Here is a 13,256-nt window from a genome sequence, read left to right on the forward strand (position 1 = left end):
GGGGCTGGGGGATTACCTCTGTAATTGTTCCTTTGGTTTACTGCCTTTGGAGGCCGGGTTGCTACCTTCTCTTAATTGGTCCTGTTGCTGCCCCTTTAGCAACAGCCTAACACACATCTTTTTTAACCACCTATCTCCTTGCCTCCCCAAAAGCCACCTGCTCAATTTCTGTATCTCAGGAACAAAAGTAAAGGCATTAAAAAATAAAAAAGCAAGCTCAGAGCCCCATTCTGAAGAGTAGGGGAACTTAATAGTCCTTAAAACTGATGCCATTTTACATTTGTGTATTTGTGTACAGATACCAGAGCACAAATTTTACCGTTCTCTCATGGTGCCTGAAGTGTGCAAAGTGTAAAAGGCTGGTCTGTGTTCTCCTTTTAAAAGTCTCAGAGGCTGGAACTGCCTTATTTTCCCCGTGGTTGAGATTTTAACAGCATTAACATGTGTGAATCCACATTAGACAAGGGGTATGCATCTTTTGAATTTAGGCATTTGTCTTCACAGGGCTCATCCTAAGTCTCACCCTTGTAACCAGTGTTAGAAATTCAGGTATATAAACTAATCAACAAATGGCACCTACATTATGGATGTCACAATGACATTAGGCGCCAGGGTTTTTTGGTTTGATATTGCAATTGTGTTGTTGCTGCTGCTGCTGCTGTTATCCCATTTCATATTTTAAAGAACAAATCTCAAAGCAGTTTACAACACATTGAAACATCAAATAAAACAATCCAGAATGAAAGAAACCCCAAACTTCAAGGAAAATACAGTGGTACCTCGGGTTACAAACACTTCAGGTTACAAACGCTTTGGGTTACAAACTCCACTAACCTGGAAGTAGTACCTCGGGTTACGAATTTTGCCTCAGGATGAGAACGGAAATCACACACCGGCAGCGGGAGGCCCCATTAGCGAAAGCGCGCCTCAGGCTAAGGACGGTTTCGGGTTAAGAACGGACCTCCGGAACAAATTAAGTCCGTAACCTGAGGTACCACTGTATCTCAGATCCTCCTTCTCCAAGTGACAAGCTGCTTTCCCTAGTTGCCATCTTGGCATCCAGAGATCTCCACGTAGACCCATACCAGTCGCAATACATGCCTGGCACCTGGCTAATTTTGAACATTGCTTATAAAGTCACCTTTATCGGTTATTTATCAGATGTCACTGACTGGTTTTTTCTTTTGTTTTTTCAGATGCCCGACCAGTTTGATCAGAACGTGGTGTTGAACCAGCTGCGATACTCTGGAATGCTTGAGACCGTGCGGATACGAAGGGCTGGTTTTCCAGTGCGGAGGCCATTTCCGGATTTTCATAAAAGGTAAGCCTACCTTTTGTTTAGGGATGTGGGTGGTGCTGTGGGTTAAACCACAGAGCCTAGGACTTGCCGATCAGAAGGTCGGTGGTTCAAATCCCCGCGACAGGGTGAGCTCCCGTTGCTCAGTCGCTGCTCCTGCCAACCTAGCAGTTCAAAAGCACGTCAAAGTGCAAGTAGATAAATAGGTACCGCTCCGGCAGGAAGGTAAATGGTGTTTCCGTGCACTTCTCTGGTTCGCCAGAAGTGGCTTAGTCATGCTGGCCACATGACCCGGAAGCTGTATGCCGGCTCCCTCGGCCAGTAAAGCGAGATGAGCGTCGCAACCCCAGAGTTGGCCATGACTGGACCTAATGGTCAGGGGTCCCTTTACCTTTACCTTTGTTTGAGTGTTAAGCATTTTAGATGAAGTGTGTAGTCCAAGTGAAGCTTTTTCTTTTTAAAGGGAATATCACCTTGATTTTTTTTTCTTCCCCAGATACAAAGTGCTGATGAGAAATTTGACTCTCCCTGAAGATTTAAAAGGAAAGTGTGCTGCTTTCCTTCATTTGTATGATAGCACAAGCACTGAATGGCAGCTTGGGAAATCTAAGGTATAAGAGACAAAAATTCCTAATGCAAAACTAGATAGCTGTGTTGTTGTTGTTGTGGATTAACATACAACAGGAGCTAGACCTTGCCAGGTGACTTTGCCTCAGTTCCTAAGCCAGCGAAACTTGGTATATTTGTACCTATATTAGCAAACAGCATGACTCCCCACCCACAAACCCAACTGTGGTCTAAACCACTGAGCCTCTTGGGCTTGCCAATTGGAAGGTCGGCGGTGTGAATCCCTGCGATGGGGTGAGCTCCTGTTGCTCTGTCCCAGCTCCTGCCAACCTAGCAGTTCGAAAGCACGCCAGTGCAAGTAGATAAATAGGTACCACTGCGGTGGGAAGGTAAACGGTGCTCTGGTTTCCGTCACAATGTCCTGTTGCACCAGAAGTGGTTTAGTCATGCTGGCCACGTGACCCGGAAAGCTGTCTGTGGACAAACGCCGGCTTCCTCGGCCTGAAAGGGAGATGAGCGCCGCAATCCCAGAGTCGCCTTTGACTCGTGTATTTGGAGGAGTAGGATGTCCCTAATACTGCAAGCCTCCCCCTCTAAGAAATAGAAAAATGGATCCATCTTGAAGGCTAATATTGATTGCCTGAGAACAGCTTTTGCCTACTTTTCTCCTAGACCCTCAAAATGACACAGAATAAGTTTTGCATCACATTACGAAGAGACCCTCAATGTGTATGTTGTTGCGCTTTTCTTAAAGGTGTTTCTTCGTGAATCTTTGGAACACAAGCTGGAAAAGCAACGGGAGATAGAGGTTGGCAAAGCAGCCATGATCATCCGAGCGCATGTCTTGGGCTATGTGGCACGGTATGTAACAAGGAGCTGCCTTCTACTGCACCAGACCAGTAGACCTTCTAACTATGTGTACAAGGACTAACAGGTCTCCGCTTGAGATCTCAGACTTTCCTAACCTTAGTACCCAGGACAGAAGATCAGGGCTTTTTTCCCAGCCAGAACTTGCTGGAACTCAGTTCCGGCACATATTTTTCTAGAAAAATAGCACTGCATAAGATTAACAGAAGATTGAGTTAGAGCCTCATGCATGCAACTGCTTTGGAAGCTACAGCCCCTTCCTGCTTTGTATATTAGGCATGGATTTTAATTGGTAAAACTGCTCAGGATTCCCCTTCTGACATCTTTAGACTTCCAGCTTTTTTCCTGTCTGTCTCCCTGCTGCAAAAACTAATGTTGTGTTGGATGATGATGCCATTTAGCAACAATGGCCTTCACTGTCACACTCTGGAATTTCCAGGGTACTGCATTCATCATACACAGAGAAGTAATAAAAGTATGTGGTATATGTTCCTTTCTTAAAACTTGAAAACGTTTTCTGTTTTTCTGAGGGGTAGCTTACACGTTATCTTTATCATGTGGCGTCTGAGACAACTTGAAACTATATAGAATTTTCGGTTAAAGCAAGGCTATTGATTGCGAAAAATTGGAAAAGTGGTATTATACCGACAAAAAGAGAGTGGCTTGCCAAATTATTGGAGTATTACAATATATCCAAAACAATGGGAGAAATTAGAAGGATCTCAAAAGAGAAGATAGACAGGGACTGGAAGGTGTTTAAAGGATACTTGCAAAACCATATTGAAATATCAGAACTCCTATTAGAATAAACAAGTCCCATTATAAATACTGAAATACTAAACAATGGATAACAATGTGCAACAGAAAAAGTAGAAAATTGGTTTAAAAGCGTGTGAAAGAAAGTAAGAGAAAAGTGAAAAGAAATTGCAATTGAGTAGATTGGAAGTCTAACAGAAGGGTGGGGTGAGGGGTGAGGGATGGTGGTAGGAAAAGGAAGTATCTGTGGGACTGAGTGTGGGTATGTATGAATATTTTTAAGGATTGTATGAATTGTATGTTTGTATATTCGTAATATGTATGTATTAATGTTGAATTATTTTAATAAAATATTTCTGTTAAAAAAAAAGAAATTATATAGAATTTTCACGCTAACTGGTCTCTGGACGTTAGTGTACCCCATGCAACTGTATGTAGGAACTATGACGTACTTCTGCAGGTACGTCTCTTATATTATACAGACATAAGAAATGATCCACATGACGCAGAAGAGCGGTTAGTGTCCGTATGTTACACAGCTGTTGAAGAGAAACCATCATGGGGCACTACATTCAAGCATTCTCTGTGTAGTGTAGACCCAAAGTGTTGATGGCCCCAAGTTGCACTATTTGAAGATTTGCTTTTGGTTGTGCAAATCACTTATTTGGGTGCGTTCCAAACGTTTTTATTTGCACTATGTAAAGAAAAGAGATTTGTAGCCTTGGTTATTTGCAGTGGCAGAAGGACGGGGGGGGGGGGGGAACCCAACAGACCAAGTTTGATTTTTTTCCTCCAAGACACAAAAGAACAATGGGAGTAGGTGACTGAGTTATAACGTTTTATTTGCTTACTTACACCCATGCATTGGAGTCTGAGTCCTAGATCCCATCTGTTTACTCCCCTCCCCAACCGAGTCAATAGAGGGGCATTCAATAGATGTGTATTCATGTGTATATTAGACCTGCCCATATGTATTGAATGGCGTATCTGTTAAAAGAGCAAAAATATTTTTCTTATGGACAAAAGCTGTCCTCCGATATACAACTTTCTTTAATGTCAGGGTGTATACGTATCAAACAAGCTTGATGGATTATAAATAGATGCTATTAGTGACATAAAAATGCTTTCTTAACTAGGATGCATCTCTTCCTACTCTAGAGTTGGAGTCTAGTCATTCTAGTGAAATAGTACCATGAAGCACAAGTAAAGAATGTTCATGAGAGTGGAATTAATATTACTGTCTTTGCTGCCTAGAAGTTTTAATTTATCCCCTTGGTATTAATGGTTCCCGTCGCTGGTTCATCACACCTTCTCTTCATATAGATGTGTGTCTCTTGTTTCATTTCAGGAAGCACTACAGAAAAGTCCTTTACTGCGTAGTTATCATACAGAAGAACTACAGAGCTTTCTACTTAAGAAGGAAGTACTTACTGCTAAAGAAAGCAGCCATCACTTTCCAGAAGCAGCTACGAGGCCAGATTGCCCGTCGTGTTTACAAAGGGTTGCTGGAAGAGAAACAACAGCAAGAGGAAGAAAAAAGGAGAAAGGAAGAGGAGGAAAGGTATGGAATACGTTGTTACTTGACGATATCTGGTAAGCAACTTAGCTTTGCTGCAAATTAGCTTACAGCAACCTTTGTAATTTTGTGCAAGTTACTGTCAAGCAAACACATTGGTTTCAGAAGTCACATCTTGAAAAACTGGATCCCCGTGTGATGATGTCTTGGTTTTGATTCCTTTCTGATATTTTCTTATTTAGAAAGCGACAAAAGCAGGAAGCAGAACGTCTTGCTCGGCAGGTAAGCTGTTAATGATGTCCTATTCTCTTTTGTGTTTGAGTAGCTCTTATTGTGGGAAGTAGATCCTGGTGAGAGGACTTGATAAAGTTGTTTCTGTCCAATTTCTGCATTGTGCTTTTCTTTTCTTTTTCCTGAAGCAAGATTTTTAAGGAAGGATTTACATGTTACATGAAACACGGGACGGACAAAATTAGCAGTCCATGTTTATTTCTCCTCTTCCATAAAACGGTCTATAATTTGCTCCGTATGCTGATACTGTTATTTTATTTCTTATCCCACCCTAACCTATGGGCTGATTGTGGCTTGTAACATTTTATAGTCCTCTCCCTGGAGGCTCACAATCGAAGACCCAGTAATATTTACCATGGGCCTAGGTATTATTTTCTCAATTTCCACTCATAGCTGTCAGCTTTTCCCTTTTCTTGCGAGGAATCCTATTCGGAATAAGGGAATTTCCCTTTTAAAAAGGGGAAAGTTGACAGCTATGTTTCCACTTCGACTTGGCACAAAGGATGCCCAGGAACCATCAGGAATAAAATACAATTTATTTCTTGAATTTAGGCAATAATAATAATAATAATAATAATAATAATAATAATAATAATAATTTCTATTTATATCCCGCCCTCCCCAGCCGAAGCTGGGCTCAGGGCGGCTAACAACAATAAAAATAATCCAACATTCTAAAAACATTCATTATAAAATTAATTAAAATCAAATTAAATTGATTTGGGCAAGAGTCCCCAACACTTCCATAAGTCTGTAATAAGCATTTGGGAGTGTCAACTCTTGCAAATAACAATATACCCAATTCTGCCTCTTCTTCTACCATATGAGCATCTGTCACAATGCCACGTACTTTTATCTGCCCCCTCTTGGAACTCCAGTGTGACTTCCTCTTGTCCCAATGCTGGACGCTATGGCTCCCCATCCGGCATCTCTTGTGTCTGGAGAAGGAAAGCCAAGCAGGCTGAGTCGCAATATGACACACAGTGTTGCAGACGTGCACTTAGAACCTCACCATTGTTTGGTATTTCATCATCTCCAGAAGAGGTGATGAAAAGAGGACCCCACAGGGAACTACCGTTTTCAGCAACAGCCTTGTGTGCCTTAAAATATGTCCTTCCACACCTCACGCCCCGAGCTTCGGTCATGTTTTTCCCGTCCGCAGCTCAGTGTAATCAAATAGACTGTGCCTTGTGCAAAAGGGGGAGATGAGTTCTTCAATGTGTGTGGGGGGGGGATGTGGTAGAATTGCAGTTGCCTAGCAAGGCAAAGATTAAGGAATCTTGTCGGCAGATGAAGATGATGGAGTTTATGGAGCTGGCTGACCTCACCGGGAGAATCCGCGACCAGAAAGAAGAGGAACAACAAGAAGATTGGAAGAAATTTAAAGACTATTTGAACAAATATAGTGATATTAAAGATATGTAACCACTTGAAAGAACTAATCAGGCCTAGGATTAAATAAATAAATAAATAAATAAGAAAATGTACAATAAGAAAAGTTAGGAAATTTGATTATGACTGTAATACGGTTTTATGAAATAATGATATTGGAAACTGCTACATTTAATTACAAGGAAATTCAGATGGAAGAGATTAGAGGAAGTCAAGTAATATATTTATGAAGATGGATTTTAATTAACTAATCAAGTCTTAGTTTATGTGGTGATATATGGAAAATTTGAAGTATTTTATGTTTCACATTCTTTCTTTTATTCTTTTTCTTTTGTTATTGTTTATTCTCTTTTTTCTTATGCTTTTGTATGAAAAATAATAAATATTATTGTGAAAGAAAAAGAAAGATTGAGGAATCTTGTGTGTCAAAATGCAGGCTGAGGAGGAAAAGCGGCGGCAGGAGCTGGCGGCCATTCAGAAAGCCCGGAAGGAAGAAGAACTGAAGCGAGAGCTGGAGAAGCAAAAAGAAAACAAGCAAGTCGAAGAGATCCTTCGCCTGGAGAAAGAGATCGAAGACTTGCAGCGCATGAAGGAGCAGCAGGAGTTGTCGCTGACTGAGGCGTCGCTGCAAAGGCTGCAGCAGCTCCGGGACGAGGAACTGAAGCGGCTGGAGGACGAGGCCTGCCGTGCGGCGCAGGAGTTCTTGGAGTCCCTGAACTTCGACGAAATTGACGAATGTGTCCGAAACATCGAGAGGACTCTCTCTGTGGGCAGCGGTTTCTGCTCGGAGCTCAGCGAGTTGACCGGGAGCGCGGGGGGCGAAAAGCCCAGTTTCAACTTCAGCCAGCCGTACCCTGAGGAGGAGGTGGACGAGGGCTTTGAAGCGGATGACGACGCTTTCAAGGATTCGCCAAACCCAAGCGAGCACGGCCACTCGGACCAGAGGACGAGCGGCATCAGGACCAGTGACGACTCTTCGGAAGAAGATCCGTACATGAACGACACGGTGGTGCCGGCAAGTCCTGCCACAGGCAACAACAGCACGCTTGTTCCTTCTGGCCACGACGCCCTCAGTCTCCACAACTCCTCCAGCGGTGAATCCACCTACTGCATGCCGGAAAACGTATCGTGCAAGCCCCAGAACTCCACGGAGTTAATTACTCCCGATGCAGACTATGATTATGACCAAGATGACTACGAAGACGGCGCTATAACTTCCGGAAGCAGTGTGACCTTTTCCAATTCTCATAGCAGCCAGTGGTCCCCTGACTACCGCTGTTCTGTGGGGACATACAACAGCTCTGGGGTCTACAGGTTTAGTTCAGAGGGTGCTCAGTCTTCCGTGAGTATTGTTTTCTTTGCCATTATTACAGTGGTACCTTGGTTAACCCACATGGGTGGCGCTGTGGGTTAAACCACAGAGCCTAGGACTTGCCGATCAGAAGGTTGGCGGTTCGAATCCCCGCGACAAGGTCAGCTCCCATTGTTCGGTCCCTGCTCCTGCCAACCTAGCAGTTCGAAAGCATGTCAAAGTGCAAGTAGATAAATAGGTACCGCTCCGGCGGGAAGGTAAACGGCGTTTCTGTGCGCTGCTCCGGTTTGCCAGAAGCGGCTTAGTCATGCTGGCCACATGTTACGGAAGCTATACACCGGCTCCCTTGGCCAATAAAGCGAGATGAGCGCCGCAACCCCAGAGTCGGCCATCACTGGACCTAATGGATTGTGGACCTAATGGTCCACAATCCATTCTGAACCACAATCCATTCCGGAGGTCTGTTCGTAACCCAAAACAGGTCATAACCCAAGGCGCGTTTTCGCCAATGGAGCCTCCAAAAAAAATTATTCATAAACCAAAAAAGTTTGCAAACCAGGACACACACTTCCGGGTTTGACACGTTCGTAATCCAAAATGTATGCAAACCAGAATGTTCACAAACCAAGGTACCAATGTCTCTTTGGGAGGAATAAGAGTAATGTCAAGATTTTCTGGTTTAACCGTCACATTGTCAAAAGTTATTGTGCCACAGTAATCTTGATTAAGGACTACACATAACTACTACTATTATTATTAATTAGATTTATATACTCCCCTTCATCCAAAGATGAAGGGCAGCGTGGTCCATAAGATACAAATACAACCTGACAATCCAAAAGTGTAGTCACAGCTTGTTAAAATAATTTTTACATCAAATTATTTACTTGTGGTTCTTCAAAGTACACAAATGTAAGGACATTGTAAGGACATTGTTTTAAGCATTATTATATTCCAAGTCCAATTTCTAGTTAGCAGCAATATAAAAACATAAAAATACTGATTTCCCAGTGCTTACTTTAATGACTGCTGTTGCGGCGTGGTGTAAACACCACTCCTTAGACCTCACAGGGATAACTCTCTGGAGTCTAACACAACAGGAATAAAATTATTTCCTGCATTGTATATGTCACAACAAGAGACGCCACAGGGAAGAATTCCTTCACCAAAGGGAAAAAAGGAGGTGTGTGAAGTGTCGAGGTTGAAATGTATTTGTCAAAACATTAGGTTTTGGAGGTTGGTTTGCTTTTGCTGTGACTCAGAAGTTCATTTCTGCTGCTACCCATACAGGCAGTCCACTGAAAAAGACATTTTTTTGGGTAGCTAGGCTGCAGTCACACTAAAAGTGAACTTGTCGCCTGTTAGAAAACGAGCACAGGATTAATTTTAGTGGGCATGAATGACACAACAGATGACCAACAGGTCAATTTATTTTGTGGAAGCAAGGTAAATAGCCTTGGTAGAAAGAGACAAAGGGAAATAATATTTGTGCCAAATGGAACATATTATTTTAGGAACGTCCGTATTCTCGGTAGGGTAGGGGGTGAGAATGCATGTAAGCTTACTGCAAAGGATCTGTAAATGCACCATACCCCAATTCTAGGGATTGCTTATGGTAAATGGGCAGGGGACTTTGGCCTTCATCTCTTTCTTCCTTCACAGCAAGGAGAAGGGATCGGTCAAACACGGAGATCAGGAGATCCTGCGTTTATATGAATGTACCACTGAACTTTTAACATCTGAATAAGGCTGGACTGTGATGAAAACATCTGCAGCTAAGCCTTTTCCTATCAGTTAATTTCCCTCCTTATGTTGATCTTCCAGTTTGAAGACAGCGAAGAAGACTTCGACTCGAGGTTTGATACTGATGATGAACTTTCGTATCGGAGGGATTCTGTCTACAGCTGTGTTAGCCTCCCTTATTTCCATAGCTTTTTGTACATGAAAGGTACAGAAACAGCCCAGAGTAACTTAAATAGCCAAACAAAATGTGGTGGTCTTCTTTCTCAAATACTGTGTATTCACACTACTTATTTCTGGGGTGATGGAAAGCAGAAATTATGATAAATTAGGGGCAAGTAATGAGTTAACAAATCCAAGAAGATCGCTAGAGGCCGTTGATCAAGTTGATCAGAGGTGCCAACAAACTGTTGGCAGAATTTACCAGGATACATGAACGTGCCATAAGAGAGAAGTAAAAGCTGCAGAAATAGCTGCTCTTAAATAGTGCATTTTTCAAATTCTTCCTCTGAAACAGTCCCCTCAAGACCAAGAATTTTGATCTGTACCAGGGGTCAGCAAACTTTCTCAGCAGGGTGCCAGTCCACTGTCCCTCAAATGCATTTTAAATAAAAGCACACATTCTACTCATGTAAAAACACGCTGATTCCTGGACCATCCGTGGGCCAGATTTAGAAGGCGATTGGGCCGGATCCAGCCCCCGGGCCTTACTTTGCCTGCCCATGATCTATTCTGTTGGTTTTCACTAGATTCTATCAAATTATTGAGTTTCTGCATGTATAATAGTCACACATAGCTCGGCCTTGTATTTCTTCTTTTAATTTGTAAGAGTGATAGACCCATCACTCCACTTGCCACAGCGAAGGCATTCTGACAAGGCACTTTGACTGAGGGTCATGTAATACGAATTATACCATCCACAGAAGAATTGGGTCATGGAGAAAATGTTGGGATGGGAGAGTAGCTAGGAGAAAAAGCCTGAAGCTTGATGGTTCTCTCGGATGCTGGTTGAGGGTAGAGAGCTTGAAACCAAGGGTACAACTCTGTGACAATCCGCTGTTAAATCTGGCGAATGCTTGCTTGTTTGACCCTAGGCAGTTTTCAATATTTATTAATTGTATAGACCAATGGTTTTAAGATCCTGCTTCTTAAAAGCATCCAGATTGCCTGATGAGAAATAGTTCTGATCTTTGAAGGAGGGTTGGGCATTTTGTTGCTGTTGTTGTAAACACAAGTTTCACAACCTATATCTCTCCCTTTCCTCAAGGTGGGTTGATGAACACTTGGAAGCGCCGCTGGTGTGTCTTGAAAGATGAAACCTTCCTGTGGTTCCGCTCGAAACAGGAAGCTCTCAAGCAAGGCTGGCTGCATAAGAAGGGTGGTGGTTCTTCCACACTGTCCAGAAGGAACTGGAAGAAACGTTGGTTTGTTCTCCGGCAGTCCCGGCTGATGTACTTCGAAAACGATAGTGAGGAAAAGCTCAAGGGAACACTTGAAATCCGAACAGCCAAGTAAGCAAAGTCGACTTACGGTGTCCTTGGAGGTAAAAAGCTCCTCAGCTTCAAGGCACCGTTCTCTCTCACCTCCCTCTGGGTGTTAAAAGCCATGCCTTTCCCCTCTGCCAGGATTTTAGCTGAGGAGATGGTGTTGGCAGCCTTCCCCTGTGCTCCTCTGATCAGCAGAGCAGCACTAAGCACCCATTGTCCTCCAAGTCACGGCCCTTATGTGCTCTGTCCAGATTAGCGTGAGCTCCAGGACTTTTAAAAAATCATCTGCCTAAAACAACACATAATAAATTTGCACGCGGCTGGTAGCCGGCACAGCTCAATAGCTGAAGGAAAATGAGGTCGAGATGAAGGAGATCTATATTAAAGCCTGCATGGAGATAAAGAATGGATTGGTGCCTCCCTGGAAACAAAAGAGGAGCAAAATTGTTCGTAGGCATTAAAAACTAGACTCCACTGGCTTAATATTAAGAAAGACAGGGCATCAGTGTTCTGACAGTATGAATTCATCGTATTTCTCACTTCTCTGTCCGTTTTAGAGATATCGTTGATAACACTACTAAGGAAAACGGGATTGACATTGTCATGGCCGATAGGACCTATCATTTGATTGCTGAGTCACCTGAGGACGCGAGGTAAGAACTGTCTCCCCCTTTTCCCCTTCCAGCCACTGATGTTTTGCAGATGTGAAGCCTCGTACTACTTGACCAGCGATAAACTCACTGCTGGATTCTTTCCCCACCCACAGAAAAATAAAATAAGCAGAAGCAATAGAATGGTTTCCAAACAGAGGCTTTCATACAGAGTTCTGCTGACAGTATTCTTAAGTTTTGGGCCCAGTGCCCAAAAGATATCCACGAAGAAAAGAGCTTAAAATGTATTATGATTTGCTATTGTCTCTAAGAATGTGCAAACTGTGGTTTGATCAATTTTGCCCATTCTGATGCTTTTGCAAGTTGGGATGTAAAATACTATAGCATGTGTAGTAGATGGGGCTGTAATTCCCTTTAGGGATAACACTCAGTAACTGGAGACTGTGTCAGGTAGAATAAAGCACCCTAAAACCCATGCTGCTCAGCAGATTAAAAACCTTCAGACTGCTCAAGATAACTGCTAGCAGAATAAATATTAATATTTCAGCAATTACCTAAGAGAGGGCTACAATCTTTCAAAGTTACCATAGCTTTGAATTTTTCTCCTTCTCTCCCAATCTTGCTGTGGAGAGTTTCTTTTCAAATGGAGCAATGAGCTCAATGAAGGTTTTTTTAAAAAGCCCGTAATACCCTCTCTAATACACCAGTGTGGTGTAGTGGTTAAGAGCGGTGGACTCATAATCTGGTGAACCGGGTTCGCGTCTCCGCTCTTTCACCTGCAGCTGCTGGGTGACCTTGGGCTAGTCACATTTCTCTGAAGTCTCTCAGCCCCATTCACCTCACAGAGTGTTTGTTGTGGGGGAGGAAGGAGATTGTTAGCCACTTTGCGACTCCTGAAGGGGAGTGAAAGGTGGGATATCAAATCCAAACTCTTCTTCTTCTTCTCTTCTTCTTCTCCAGTTGGTCTGATTCCGTTTGTTCAATTCCCAGTTCTTTGACACTTGAAAATATTTACTTATTGCTTGAATGTCCCATCTCAGCTCAAGGCGGTATACATTTTAGCCTCACATACTGCACAGTGGATTTGAGACAGTGATTGGTCCAAGGATATCCAGAGAGCTTCATCCCTAAGTGGAAATTTCTCCCACATTCTAGTCTCACACACTATCCACTTATACCTCACTAGTTCAGGTTCAAACATAGGATCCAGATCTGGTTTTTTATCACCATCTGTAATCTGTCAAAGTGCCAACAAGATTTACTAGCGTTTAAGGTGACTTTTCTCCTCTGTCACATAAACCATTTTTTCCTACAAACACGAAGATAATTGTTTGCATTTCAAAATGTGTGTAGTATACACAGCACCCACACGTTCCGCTCTTAACATTTTCTATACCTTTCCATGACACACTACGACAAG

The 13,256-nt window shown here is 42.8% G+C and overlaps 1 protein-coding gene across 3 annotated transcripts in view; it reads left to right on the forward strand.

Annotated features, from left to right (window-relative positions):
- Positions 1-13,256, forward strand: part of MYO10 (myosin X) — a 190,018-nt gene that overhangs the window by 150,460 nt on the left and 26,302 nt on the right. For all 3 annotated transcript variants that reach the window (XM_083747119.1, XM_083747120.1, XM_083747118.1), the window contains 9 exons: positions 1,197-1,321; positions 1,794-1,908; positions 2,619-2,725; positions 4,836-5,048; positions 5,246-5,285; positions 7,123-8,028; positions 9,823-9,946; positions 11,006-11,249; positions 11,783-11,878. In XM_083747119.1, the coding sequence (XP_083603245.1) occupies positions 1,197-1,321; positions 1,794-1,908; positions 2,619-2,725; positions 4,836-5,048; positions 5,246-5,285; positions 7,123-8,028; positions 9,823-9,946; positions 11,006-11,249; positions 11,783-11,878 (1,970 nt within the window). The remainder of the gene's footprint in view (positions 1-1,196; positions 1,322-1,793; positions 1,909-2,618; positions 2,726-4,835; positions 5,049-5,245; positions 5,286-7,122; positions 8,029-9,822; positions 9,947-11,005; positions 11,250-11,782; positions 11,879-13,256) is intronic.

The sequence above is a fragment of the Podarcis gaigeae genome, assembly GCF_964106915.1.
Source record: "Podarcis gaigeae genome assembly, chromosome: 7".
NCBI lineage: Eukaryota > Metazoa > Chordata > Lepidosauria > Squamata > Lacertidae > Podarcis > Podarcis gaigeae.